The sequence below is a fragment of the Leptinotarsa decemlineata genome, unplaced genomic scaffold, assembly GCF_025532065.1.
Source record: "Leptinotarsa decemlineata unplaced genomic scaffold, Ldec_3_MD MMD2_tig00000505_RagTag_RagTag, whole genome shotgun sequence".
In the NCBI taxonomy this organism is placed as follows: domain Eukaryota; kingdom Metazoa; phylum Arthropoda; class Insecta; order Coleoptera; family Chrysomelidae; genus Leptinotarsa; species Leptinotarsa decemlineata.
In genome coordinates this window covers 19,167,604-19,181,703 of record NW_027412549.1, presented here as the reverse complement: position 1 = coordinate 19,181,703, position 14,100 = coordinate 19,167,604, and the positions used below count along the sequence as shown (strand labels likewise).

At 36.3% G+C, this 14,100-nt stretch overlaps 1 protein-coding gene and 1 long non-coding RNA gene across 2 annotated transcripts in view; one reads left to right on the top strand and one right to left on the bottom strand.

The window, feature by feature from the left end:
- Positions 1-14,100, bottom strand: part of LOC141481868 (uncharacterized) — a 146,485-nt gene that overhangs the window by 71,686 nt on the left and 60,699 nt on the right. The window lies entirely within an intron of this gene.
- Positions 1-14,100, top strand: part of LOC111510909 (glucose dehydrogenase [FAD, quinone]) — a 46,667-nt gene that overhangs the window by 28,098 nt on the left and 4,469 nt on the right. The window contains exons 7-8 of the mRNA XM_074174204.1: positions 6,070-6,282; positions 9,434-9,823. Of these exons, the coding sequence (XP_074030305.1) occupies positions 6,070-6,282; positions 9,434-9,823 (603 nt within the window). The remainder of the gene's footprint in view (positions 1-6,069; positions 6,283-9,433; positions 9,824-14,100) is intronic.

Below are 14,100 nucleotides of genomic sequence, written 5' to 3'. Positions count from 1 at the left end.
CAAATGTTACAATTCTAAGGGGATTGTAATGAACCCAGGCTCCCCAAGGAAGAAAGAAGGAAGTCTCTTCAATACTTGAGACGTTGCTATTTTGAAGTTACACTTAACCTTAGATATAGCTATATCGCCAGATTACAGAAGGTTGAGGGAATGAATTAATCTACTCAGGCATCAAAGCATATACTAATATTTTTCCCCATTTGGGCCGGTTTGAAGAACATACATCTTTGTTGAGATAATTAATCAAACATCAAAAATATAGTCACTGATAAGTTTTTTGTCCCTATCTTAATAGCTAAGCTTATCTGTGCGTGACTCCCTCGAGGTGGCTTGACGAACAAGATTGATCTTAGAGTTCCAAACTTAGGTCTGCAGTGTTCTGTCGGTACAACAATTGTGATCGGCTCAACAGCTGGTAACTATCAAATACTGCTACTACTGTATTAGACATTCATGCAAGGATGTCTAGTCTCACAGCAATACTAACATGAGGAAATGGTATCCAGATAAAAGAAGGCCTAAAATGAAACAATTCATATTAGATGGAAACGGTTCACTGTAAGTGATGTCCAGGATGATACGTCTGGACAGAATGATCAAGCTCATTCTCTGAATGTATGAGTTGTCTCGTTGATGAATACCAACTCGCCTTTGATGTCGTGTGGCCTATAGGTTTACTTTTGCCCCAAGAAGCCAAGATTTAAATCAGTAAGATTCTGTTCTCCGTAAGAAATTGAATCCAACAATATAGTTGAATATTTTACCAGCATCCAAATGCCAATAATGAAAAAACAATTTCCTATTCTTATAAAAGATGATCTTACTTTGTTAATCCGAAAAATCGAGAAGTTTGGACATGAATTCCAAAATTAGCAAATGGCTACCAAAAGTACCAGAAAAAAAGTTTGAATCCCAACATTCATTGAACCAAAGTAGTCAATTCACCGTTCCCTCAGAGCACAGAATCCTTATGGGATTCGAATTTGTGTTCGAATATAATTAACGCCTTCGAATATATCCTTGTATAGTTGTTTATCAGTGAATGGGAGCTGAGCGAATGACGAGGTATTAAAATATCCCAAAACCTTCATGGAAGGTTTCAGGTTTAAATAGTCGTCGACTTCAAAACAGAACAAATGCCAAAATGAAACCGTAACGCTAGTGACACACACACCGATTTTGGACGGCCAGTATAAAATCGGCCGATATTTTATTGGTAGCGGGTGCTTGCACACTCACCGGATTTTTATCGGTCAAACAATCGGTTGCTTTGTTGTCGTAATTAGCACGCACTACCAAAACGAAGTTAATGCATAGTAACTACAATTTCACTGAGCATTCGAGATTGGAATGGTCGGTAAAAAACCGGTAAGTATGCAAGAGTGTATTTAGTCATGTACGCCACTACTTCCCGGTACTGCCGGCGATACAGTGGCAGTGGACAGCTGCTCACCGGTATTTTACCGGCGACGATTACCGGTCGGCGTGTGTGCCAGGTCCCGTTCCCACATGTGGTTCACTATTGGAATTTGGACGACCAGTATAAAATCGGCCGTCCAAAATCGTTGTGTGTGCAACTAGCGTAACAATATGAAAACTTCTCCGTTATTCAACTCAATTATTATTGGTTTCGCCCATAGACTTTTCAGGGAAGATATATGTGCTGTGTTTAGAAAATAATGACTTTACATCCCATTTACAACAGTGAGACTCACCTCTGTGTTCTTTTGGGATGATGGAGGGGCCCTTGGACTATTGTTTTCCAAGTTGAATAATTATTGAGCGTCAACTGTGTTCTATTCACAAATAAAAATCGAAAAAAGTTTTGAGCACATTCAGCGGAAAATCTGAATCAACTGACTGGGTGTTTGAAAAATCGTCCTTTTCAGTTCTCGCTAAAAGTCCAATAAATGCATTAAAGGATTTCAGCAAAATATTGAAATTACATCAAGCGTGAAATGAATCTTTCCCAAACAACTATGAAAAATGATAATTATATTGAATATATACGGGTGTGAAGTTATCCACATCCACAACGTACACTGAGAAAAAAATATCGCATTATTATTTTTTCCTTTACCGAATCTACACTCCTACCATTTTTCAATATGATACGCTTATTGACTGAATTAGTAAAAAAACAGAACCGTTTTAGTTTATTAAACTGTCTGAAGGGGTGAAAATAGGGTGTAAATATTTAAAAAAAAACGTAACATGAAAAATCGACTTTGTACACCTACAAAATTGAAATATGTTATTCCTGATGATCTACCCGACAGAAAAAACTTCACGTCATAGTTTTCCAGGCCGTCTGAGGGGGTGAAAATGGGGTCGAAAGTTGAAAAAATCATATATTTGATAATTGACTTTGTACACCTACAAGATTGAGATATGTCATTCTTGACACTCGATTTGACGAGAAAAACTCAACGTTATAGTTTTCCAGGCCGTCTGAGGGGGTGAAAATGGGGTGGAAACTTGAAAAAATCTTATATTTAAAAATTGTCTTTGTACATCTATGAGATTGAGATATGTTATTGCTGACACCCGATTTGACGAGAAAAACTTCACGTTATAGTTTTCCAGGCCGTCTGAGGGGGTGGAAATGGGGTGGAATCTTGAAAAAATCATATATTGAAAAATCGACTTTGTACACCTACAAGATTAAGGTATGTTATTCTTGACACCCGGTTTGACGAGAAAAACTTCACGTTATAGTTTTCCAGGCCGTCTGAGGGGGTGAAAATGGGGTGGAATCTTGAAAAAAATATATATTCAAAAATTGACTTTGTACACCTACAAGATTGAGGTATGTTATTCCAGATACCCGATTTGACGAGAAAAACTTCACGTTATAGTTTTCCAGGCCGTATGAGGTGTGAAAAGGGGGTGGAAATTTGAAAAAATCTTATATTTAAAAATTGACTTTGTACACCTACAAGATTAAGGTATGTTATTCTTGACACCCGGAATTAAAATGGAACTAATAATGAATTCAGAGGATGTTTCCGAAATGTGCATGGTTTGTGGTGGTTCAGTTACTGAAGAAATGGAAGTATGTTCAGTATGTAAGAGAGTGTTTCACGGTAGCTGCTTCTTATCTAGAGATGAAAATTGTGATTTATGTTCAACACGTACCTGACGAATGCGATATTTTTAATTTTTACTTATTTCTAGAATGAGATTTAATTTTTTTTATTTTGTAAGAGAATAGCCAGTCTACCATTTTAGTGATATTTCATTTTTATTTATTTCTGGAATGAGTTTTTTTCATTTTGTAAGATAATAGTCAGTCTACCATTTTACTCATATTTCATATATATTTTGAAATATTATTTATTTCTTTATTTTGTTGTCGCTAATAAGAATCCCCAATAAAGTTCCTTTATTACAATATTGTGTCGAGCTATTTTTGAAAATATATTTTGTGTCAATTTGTTTCTTTTTCCGTTTCAGTAAATAATGTGATTATTTGTTAATTTTGTATCATTTAAATTTGTTACGTTTCCCAATAAATTTTTTTCAAACTTCTTTTTTCTTTCATTTACTATATGAAATTCTAACGGATTATATTCAGCATCGAAAATTAAAAGGAAATACCATATTTAACCAAATCGATCTTTTCGAAACATACAATTGTTATAATTAATGAATAGTGTAAACTATTTTTAAAAACATCTTTTACTAACTCCAATGTTTTTTTTGCTTTGGTTTTATGGTTTATGAAAATCAAGATGCTGATATGTTTCTTTGAGGCTATTTATTACTACAGCTTAATCATATATGTATTGAGCATCTGAAAGATAGTGATTTTGCAGCGTTGTCAGACTGTTTCCGAAGTATTTAGTCCTACATACATTACACTAACATTTACCAATTCATTACATTAAACAACTAATATGGTACAAAAATTTCCAGTCTTCTCAGAACTGAAAAACAATGATACGTTGTTTTTTTTGTTAAATCGATCATCAGGAGTATTTGCCTCCTCAAAACACTAAAAACTAAGAAATGAAGTTTTTTTTGTCGAATATATCTTCAGGAATAACATATCTCAATTTTGTAGGTGTACGAAGTCGATTTTTAATGTTACGCAATTTTTTATATTCTCACTGTAGTGTTGAAAAAGGACAATGGAACACTGATTGTCATTGCACCCCTATATTACATACAATACTACAATAAGACTGAATCCCTTCATGGAATGAAAACTTCTCTGGTAGTGAAGTAGAACATAAAATATATATTCCTCAATAACTAGAAAAAATCATAAATTAAACATAGACGTAGATAAAGAATTTTCAGCAGGTAATGAATGGTTTTATTATATTACACTCACCCCCTCAGATGGCCTAGAAAACTATGACGTGAAGTTTTTCTCGTCAAATCGGGTGTCAGCAATAACATATCTCAATCTCATAGATGTACAAAGTCAATTTTTAAATATATAATTTTTTCAAGATTCCACCCCATTTTCACCCCCTCAGACGGCCTGGAAAACTATAACGTGAAGTTTTTCTCGTCAAATCGGGTATCAGGAATAACATACCTCAATCTTGTAGGTGTACAAAGTCAATTTTTAAATATATAATTTTTTCAAGATTCCACCCCATTTTCACCCCCTCAGACGGCCTGGAAAACTATAACGTGAAGTTTTTCTCGTCAAATCGGGTATCTGGAATAACATACCTCAATCTTGTAGGTGTACAAAGTCAATTTTTAAATATATGATTTTTTCAAGATTCCACCCCATTTCCACCCCCTCAGACGGCCTGGAAAACTATAACGTGAAGTTTTTCTCGTCAAATCGGGTATCTGGAATAACATACCTCAATCTTGTAGGTGTACAAAGTCAATTTTTAAATATTTAATTTTTTCAAGATTCCACCTCATTTCCACCCCCTCAGACGGCCTGGAAAACTATAACGTGAAGTTTTTCTCGTCAAATCGGGTATCAGGAATAACATACCTCAATCTTGTAGGTGTACAAAGTCAATTTTTAAATATATAATTTTTTCAAGATTCCACCCCATTTTCACCCCCTCAGACGGCCTGGAAAACTATAACGTGATGTTTTTCTCGTCAAATCGGGTATCTGGAATAACATACCTCAATCTTGTAGGTGTACAAAGTCAATTTTTAAATATATAATTTTTTCAAGATTCCACCCCATTTTCACCCCCTCAGACGGCCTGGAAAACTATAACGTGAAGTTTTTCTCGTCAATCGGGTATCTGGAATAACATACCTCAATCTTGTAGGTGTACAAAGTCAATTTTTGAATATATGATTTTTTCAAGATTCCACCCCATTTCCACCCCCTCAGACGGCCTGGAAAAATATAACGTGAAGTTTTTCTCGTCAAATCGGGTATCAGGAATAACATACCTCAATCTTGTAGGTGTACAAAGTCAATTTTTAAATATATAATTTTTTCAAGATTCCACCCCATTTTCACCCCCTCAGACGGCCTGGAAAACTATAACGTGAAGTTTTTCTCGTCAAATCGGGTGTCAGCAATAACATATCTCAATCTCATAGATGTACAAAGACAATTTTTAAATATAAGATTTTTTCAAGTTTCCACCCCATTTTCACCCCCTCAGACGGCCTGGAAAACTATAACGTTGAGTTTTTCTCGTCAAATCGGGTGTCAAGAATGACATATCTTAATCTTGTAGGTGTACAAAGTCAATTATCAAATATATGATTTTTTCAACTTTCGACCCCATTTTCACCCCCTCAGACGGCCTGGAAAACTATGACGTGAAGTTTTTTTTGTCGGGTAGATCATCAGGAATAACATATTTCAATTTTGTAGGTGTACAAAGTCGATTTTCCATGTTACGTTTTTTTTAAATATTTACACCCTATTTTCACCCCTTCAGACAGTTTAATAAACTAGGACGGTTCTGTTTTTTTACTAATTTAGTCAATAAGCGTATCATATTGAAAAATGGTAGGAGTGCAGAGTCGGTAAAGGAAAAAATAATAATGCGATATTTTTTTCTCAGTGTACGTTGTGGATGTGGATAACTTCACACCCGTGAATATATACTGTTTTTCCAGGTCCAAAAGAACACTTAGAATCCTTGAAGATACCAGTACTGAGCGATCTGAAAGTTGGATACAATTTACAGGATCACGTTGGTTTGGGAGGCTTCACTTTCATAGTTGACGATCCCATAACTTTCACCAAAAAGCGATACCAAACTATGCAAGTTGCCATGGAATACATAATTCGTGAAAAAGGACCTATGACGTCTCTTGGTGGAGTAGAAGGTAGGTGTCTCACCAAATTCATACTTGTATTTACTTGCAACGAACTTATGAAAATAATATATTATTTCACCACTGTTGTTGAATAAGATAATGATCGTGAAATATAGTAAAATAAGTAAAAAAATATATTAAACGGTTTTGTTGAAGGAATAATAATAATGATGATGTAGATAATATACTAGAAACTGAAAAATAATTCGGACGGTCCTAGGTAGCATCACAGCACTATCCTCAGCAATCTACGGTATTGATCAGAAAAAACAAAAAAATCGTTGAGTATAGAGTAACCTGAGTAAATTTGTAAATACTACGCCCAACGATTTAATTGTTCGGAGCTATCTCGGAATGACAGTCAATCCCTATTGCGAAACTATCAACCTCCCCTACAGTTTCGAAACTAATAATTTACGAGGACCTGCTATTGAATAACGAGACTGATTACAAAAAAGGGTTTTATTATAAATATTCGAATGCTCCCCTTCAATACACTCCCTTACCATCGCCACACACCTTTCCATACGTTTTTTCCATTGATAGAAGCAGTGCTGGAAGTCTTTTTTGGTGAGAGCCTTTAGGAGCTCTGCCTTTTTTTGCTTTACCGCTTCCATCGACTCAAATCGTGTCTCTTTCAAAGCACATTTTATCATCGAAAACGAAGAGAAGGAACACGGTGCCAAATCTAACGACTACGGCGCGTGTTTGAGTACTGGAGTGAGTTTATCGGCCAACTACCGCTTTACAGATAGCGCATTATGGGCAAGTGCGTTGTCCTGGTGCAAAATCCACGAGTTGTTCTTCCTCAACTCGGGCTGTTTCTTAAGAACTCGTTCTCGTAGTGTTGCCAAAACTGACGAATAGTTGGTCTGGTTGACAGTTTGACCCTCTGGAAACCATTCAGTCATCACGATACCGTTAATGTCGAAAAAAAAACGATCAACATTGCCTTGAATTTGGATTTGGACATCCTTGCTTTTTTGTTTTTTGGCGTTTCAGGCGTCTTCCACTGCATCGCATTGAAAAATTTACGTTTCGTCGCAAGTAATAATGTTTTTGATCAGTTCGTGATCTTCTTCTAATCTTTCAAAGAAATCTGAGCAGACCTGATGACGCAAGAGCTTTTGGTCAGGAGTCAGGTTTTTTGGCATCAACTTGGTACAGACTTTTGTCTGTTTGTGTAATTCCTTGTGTAAAGTTTTTCTATCCGTTTCTTTATTGGCGTTTACAGCCTGGGCAATCATCCGGATGCTTCTTCGATGATCGATCACCAAGTGATCACCTTCAAGAGGAAGATTGAAACAGTTTTAGTCTTCCTCTTTGAAGATGATCACTTGGTGATCGAAACACGTGTCGAGGTGTTAAAAATAACGATTTGGTGTTGGGAAAAAACTCCAGTAATATTCAACCATTAATATGGAAAACTGTCCAATCTCCATATAGTCTTTTTCAACTAAAATCACTTTTTTAATCCTTTTCTGTCAGTCTTCTTTGGTGATATTAGATAATTCTTTTTTAATGAGCTGTATTACCTTCTTATCAAATTTTAGAAAATTATTTTTACGCCCGATGCTTTGCTTCAATTTTCCCTAAATCAACTGGATAGGGATTGAAAACTCAAAAATAGGGGGGAAGTCTCAGTATGGCGTGTCCATACCTTTCTGAAATACTCTCAAGGACATACAAATTTTTAAATGTTTTTGTCTGTAAAACTTCAAGTAGTTAGTTTTTGATATAGTTATCATCAAAATACAAATTTTTATCTTTTAAAAAACTTTGTATTCCATCTTTCCTTGAGCTTTTATTCGGTACTTTGATGAGCTCTAGCGAATGATAGAAAGAACTATTACACTATTCGCATCCAAATTTGGGATCAATGTGTTTTCAAACCATTCCTCGAAAATATTAGCTTCCATGTTCTTATGATAGTCAACATTACAGTCCTCAAGTTTTTTCCACATAATTTCAGAGAATTCGAAAGACATCCTGTACTTCCTCCGCAATGCACAATAATTAGTCGCGATCCTTTGTTTGCAGGCATGTTAGGCGAACACATTCTCGAACCATCAGTCCACCCTTTCGTAACTGTGTCGTGAGTGTTATACCAAGTTTCGTCCAGATAGAAAATTTGCCATTATTTTTGTCTATATTTAGTTATTTGTTCTGAGTATTTGTTACGCAATTCCACTATTCGTCTGCTTTCCATAACTGCTTGACGTTTGTTGATTATTTCAAATCTAAATCCTAGTTCCTTTATTGAATTCTGAAGAGTTTTGTCAACGCAGATCATGTTATGGCCGGAAGTACCTATTCAATTTTACGTACAGTTGAGAAAGGAATTTCGGTCAAATCTGATGTTGCTTGTAATAGCTTGTTTCTTTCGAAACGAAACTTGAGATGTAGATTCTTATATACATTGAAACATACTCTCTGTGTTTCAATATTCAAATACATCCGAATCTTATTCACTGGTATTTCTTTCTCGCATCGTTCACCATCGCAATTGGAATCACTATACTGGAAAAAGTCTACTTTGAGTAATTATAACTGCACCAATATCGAATTTCAAGTTCCTGAACTTAACACGACGGCGATAACCATTTCCTATTTCTATTCGTCACTGAAACATGACTTCAAATTTAATTTTATGACTCTTCAGCCAATCATAAAACTCGGTTAGTAAAAATTATCCAATACGAACCGCCAAGTCTACAGTCCACGTATACTACTTCGCTGCCGGTTTATTTCTATGTATTGGTTTTTCTGGCCTTTGAGACTGCCGCCAACTTTAAGAGTGCACAATATCATTTACTTGGACTATACACTACTTTGTTTCAATATGACTTCGAAATTAAACACAGACTAGGAGAGGTTCGTATTCAGTGCAACTATAAAAAAGAACGTAGGGATTTGTAATTTTTTTGCCAAAAGTTTATGTGAATTAAAACTTTTGAGTGAATGAAAAACTACCCATTTTTTCTCTCGTGTGAGTGGGTATTTTCTAGAAAAAAGATCCGTCTACACATCTTCTTCAAAGTGACCCCACGTCGAATTATCTCTCATGAAAATATACTGACTCACTCAGGCCCAAGAGGAGAACTTTTGTTCAAAGAAAAATAGTTTGAGTGTGTGAATTCACAGTTATTAATTTTTTCAGGATTGGCCTTTGTCAATACGAAGTATGCTCCAAGATCCGGGCAATGGCCAGATATCCAGTTTCATTTTGCTCCTAGTAGCGTCAATTCTGATGCGGAACAAGTCAGGAAGGTGACGGGCCTTCGAGACAGCATCTTCAATACCGTCTATAAACCTCTGAAAGACGCTGAAACTTGGACAATCCTTCCGCTGCTGTTGAGACCGAGAAGTACTGGCAGGATCAAGCTCAAATCCAGAGATCCTTCGGTGTATCCAGACATAAATCCAAATTATTTCACCCACAAAGAAGATATCCAAACATTGACGGAAGGAATCAGAATTGCTCTGAACGTTTCAGCTTCGAAGGCGTTTCAACGGTTCAAATCGAGACCTCACAAAATTCCTTTTCCAGGTAAGATATTCATCAAAAATCATCGTCTTCAGGTTATCTCTAAAATTATTCTTGATAGCTTTGATCCTATCAAAAAAAGTACTGAAAATTTATATACTGAACGATGATTTGAATAACACGAGCTGGTAGGCCGTGATACTCAAAGTATCAAACTTTTCGTTTGCTACTAACTGCGAGGACAAAGGCTATATCTCGAAATCACGATTATACCACTGATGATGTCTGCCGCAGTAACAAACGAAACGCCCACCGGCATGGATTCTGTTCTCTCTAATCGTGACTCTGTTCGTGAAAAGCTTTTGTTCTCATATAGATGAGAGGAATTTTTGGAAGGCTTCAACATCTTGAGCGACCATCAATATGGCTTTCGGAAACAAAGATCAACAGGCGACCTAATATCGTATGTCACCCATATTTGGAAGCCTTTGAGTGTGTTTGACAGGAGGGTTTGCTGGCCAAACTTGTATGCTATGGTTTGTCATATCATTTTTGTGTATGGCTCTCCAGCTTTCTGAAAGAACGTTCCCTACAATTGACTATCGATGGATATCTCTTGAAAACTTTCACCATCAACGCTGGTGTTCCTCAGAGAGAAATATTGTCTCCAACCCTCTATTTATTGTATATCAACGATTTATTGGAACGAACCAAGAATCCAATATGTCAGCACACTTGTCTCGTCATTCCATTTGGATTCCAGGACATCGGCTGCGGATGCACATCTTCACCGGTAGCAGGAGGCTGCATATTTTAATGAGGATTCAAAGTTGATTTCAAATTGGCGTGGAAGTAACCAGGTTCAATTTTATGCCACGAAAACTCCATCGGTTTTCTTCAGGAAGATGAATATTTCCGAATCGGATATAATAGTGTCAGGATAGACAATTCCTGTTTCTGCTTCGAGGAGTTTGTTGGACACCAATGGACATCAATATGTCTTGGCACAATAATATCGCTGGAATTGCAAAGGCTTCTCCCCAAAAGCTTGAAACACTGTTCCGAACCAGCAAACTGTACAATCCTCAGCAACTTTTGATGCTTTATAAAACTCAGATCAGACCTTCCTTGGACTATTGTTCACATGTTGGAGCTCCGCCCCTAAGCAAACCCTGAACCTGCTGGATTCCAGAAAAGAGCCATCCACCTGATTGGAGACACGAACATCACTTCCAACTTTGATAGTCTAAAATATCGAAGCAAGGTTGGAGATTTGTCTCTCTTCTATAGGTACTTACACGTGGTGGAATTAAATGTACCAAGTGACTTGGTACATTTGATTCCACCAAGAGCGATACATAAATACGCGACGGATAGTTCTAGAACTTTTGCATTTGGAGAACTACGTTTATGTGGAATAAACTCATCGAAAACGTTTTTCCAAATGAATTTAATCTTCAGCGATTCAAATCCTCTGACACCTCTAGAAGTTGCTCCCAATGGACACTTTTAGGTAGCAAATGAAAAACTTTTCATTTCTCAGATAACATTGCAGTTAATACCCCTTTTCTGTTCAATTACATTTTCTTTTTCCTGATTCGAACATATGCCATACACAGCGTGTAAAGTAGTTTCTTCCAGATCCAAAGTGGAAAAAGATTCATTCGAAACTACTGCTTTCGATTATGAATATTGAATTAGATAGAACTACGAAATTCGTAGAGCCCTCTAAGCCTAGATAATGAATTTTGATATATTTGATTTCTGATTTGCTTCATTAATTTTGAATAGCTTTGAATTTATCTATTTCTACTCAATGCTTTATCACATCCGATAAAAACAATCATTACCTAGCCAATCCGGCTCGAAGGACCAAAAATGTTCATTGGACACTTGAAATATTGGAATTCGGGCGTGACTATACGCCCGATCCAGCCATTGCATGGCGAAATAAGTTCCGAAATAAGCTCCATATTCTCAAGTTTTTTTTCAATGATTACATCATATTCGATATAATAATTTGAAGTTCTGAATCATGTCAACGATACGAAAACTAGGTTAGGTCAAGTCGGTGTCCTTACTTGAAAGATGAATGCGTTTGGCATTCAGGTGGTTCCCAAATTAAGATTCATGAAAACCGGATTTTTATGTGTTAACCACATTTTTCGATACGTTTGGCAATTAATAAAATTTTTATTGCTTATTAGTAATAAACTCGCTTTTCTGCGAACTCAAATGATTTCATTGAAGGATAAAATGGTGATTTAAAAAATTGGAATATTGAAATTTGAACATTCTTGTCACAGTTCTCAACTTATCAATACGAAATACAGGTTTAAAGTGAATTGAGTGATTTCAAATGATATATGTCTTGATTAGTTTCTGTGACTATTTCGGTGACTCGGGTATATTGACTCAATTTACCCAGAAGATGAGGCTAACGATACCAAAAAAAAATACTAAAATTTTATATATAATGTTCATATTAAGACTGTTTGCTTTGAATTGCATTTTTTATGTTGTTTCGAAGGTTTTATCTGTTTCAATTTTGTATTTTTGTGGCTCTATATGTCAATGAATATTTTATACTCTTTACATTGATGATGATCTTATTACTTACTATATAATGTCGTTAGGCCATTTTTGCCTAAGGTTACTTACTATACAGATTCAAATTGACACAAAGCGCTGCTGAAACAGCCAGAAAAATTTACCAAGCATTTGAGTGTTAACCCTGCGTCCGACACGTGGGGTGTAACATACCCCAGCCGTAGAAAATTCTATATAACTTTTCGAAATTGGCGCTCCAGCGTCGGATATATTTAGTAGCTTCCGCATATAGTCCCCACTCTCATAATCAATCTCAAATCAGTCGTCGTTTGACGTATGTTTGAATCAGACCTGTTATAAAGCAACTGGGGTGCACGAAACCCCACGTGTTCCAAAATTTTGCGCATTCAAAGAAAACTGAATCGAGTAGTTTTTCAGATTATTCGATAAAAATGAGTGGTTATGAGCGAGAAATGGCCCGTCTTTAGTCCTTATGGGATGAAATAGGAAGTGATGATGAAATTAACGATTCATCTGATGGTGATGAAACGAGCGGTAATGTTAGCATCGTTAGTGATTATCCAAATTTCGAACAAGAAGCCGACGACAATGTGGAAATCGAAAAAGACAATAAAGACAATTTGTTTGTTCGAGTTCGAGGTAAAAACAACATGAAGTGGAGTAAATGTTGTCCAATAAAATCGGTTAGAACAAGGGCAGAAAATATCATAAGCCATCTACCTGGTGTGAAAAATTTCGCAAATAATGCTAAAAGTACACTTCAGTGCTTTAAAATCTTTTTAGATAATCAAATGATAAGTGACATCGTTGTACATACTAATCAAAGGATTCTGGAAAAACAAGCGACTGGAAAGAATTGGCCCATTATAAACAAACCAATGAAGTCGAGTTGAAAGCTGTGTTAGGAATTCTATATTTATCGGGAGTTTTCAAAAATAATCGCGGATCGGTAAGAGATTTTTGGAACACCAACGGAACAGGTATAGAAATATCCCGTACTACAATGGCTCTAAGGCGTTTCGAATTTCTTTTGAGGTACTTACGTTTCGACAATAAAGAAAACCGTCGCCAGCGACAGGAATCTGATAAACTGGCGGTCATCAGAGCTATAATAGACAAGTTGGTGGATAATTGTCAGATTGCTTATACACCGGAAGTTTTTTTGACAATAGATGAGGAGTTAGAAGCATTTAGGGGATGATGCCCTTTTCGCCAGTATATACCGAAGAAACCAGCCAAATATGGCATCAAAGTGCATGCCTTGGTGGATGCCTGTACACAGTACTTAACATGGAGGTTTACGTGTGCAAACAACCCAAAGGACCGTTTCATGTAAGTAACAGTCCCAAAAATATAGTGGAAAAGTTGGTGGCTCCAGTATCAAAAACTAAAAGAAACATCACTATGGACAACTGGTATACAAGTTATGAACTTTTTGTGAAGTTGTACCAAAAACATAGACTCACTGCAGTAGAAACTATACGCAAAAACAAGAGAGAGATCCCCGTGAACTTTGTAAATGCTCGAAATCGAGAAATATGCTCCAGTATATTTGGCTATCAATCGAATTTCACACTTCTCTCATATGTACCCAAAAAAGGTAAAGTTGTCCTTATACTGCCTTCTCTTCATCACGATGGAGACGTAGACGACTCAGAAAAAAACTCCCATTGTTTGTTTCCTTCTACGATTTGACGAAAGGAAGAGTAGATACTGTAGATCAATTATCATCTATTTACAATATATCGCGAAATTGTCGACGATGGCCT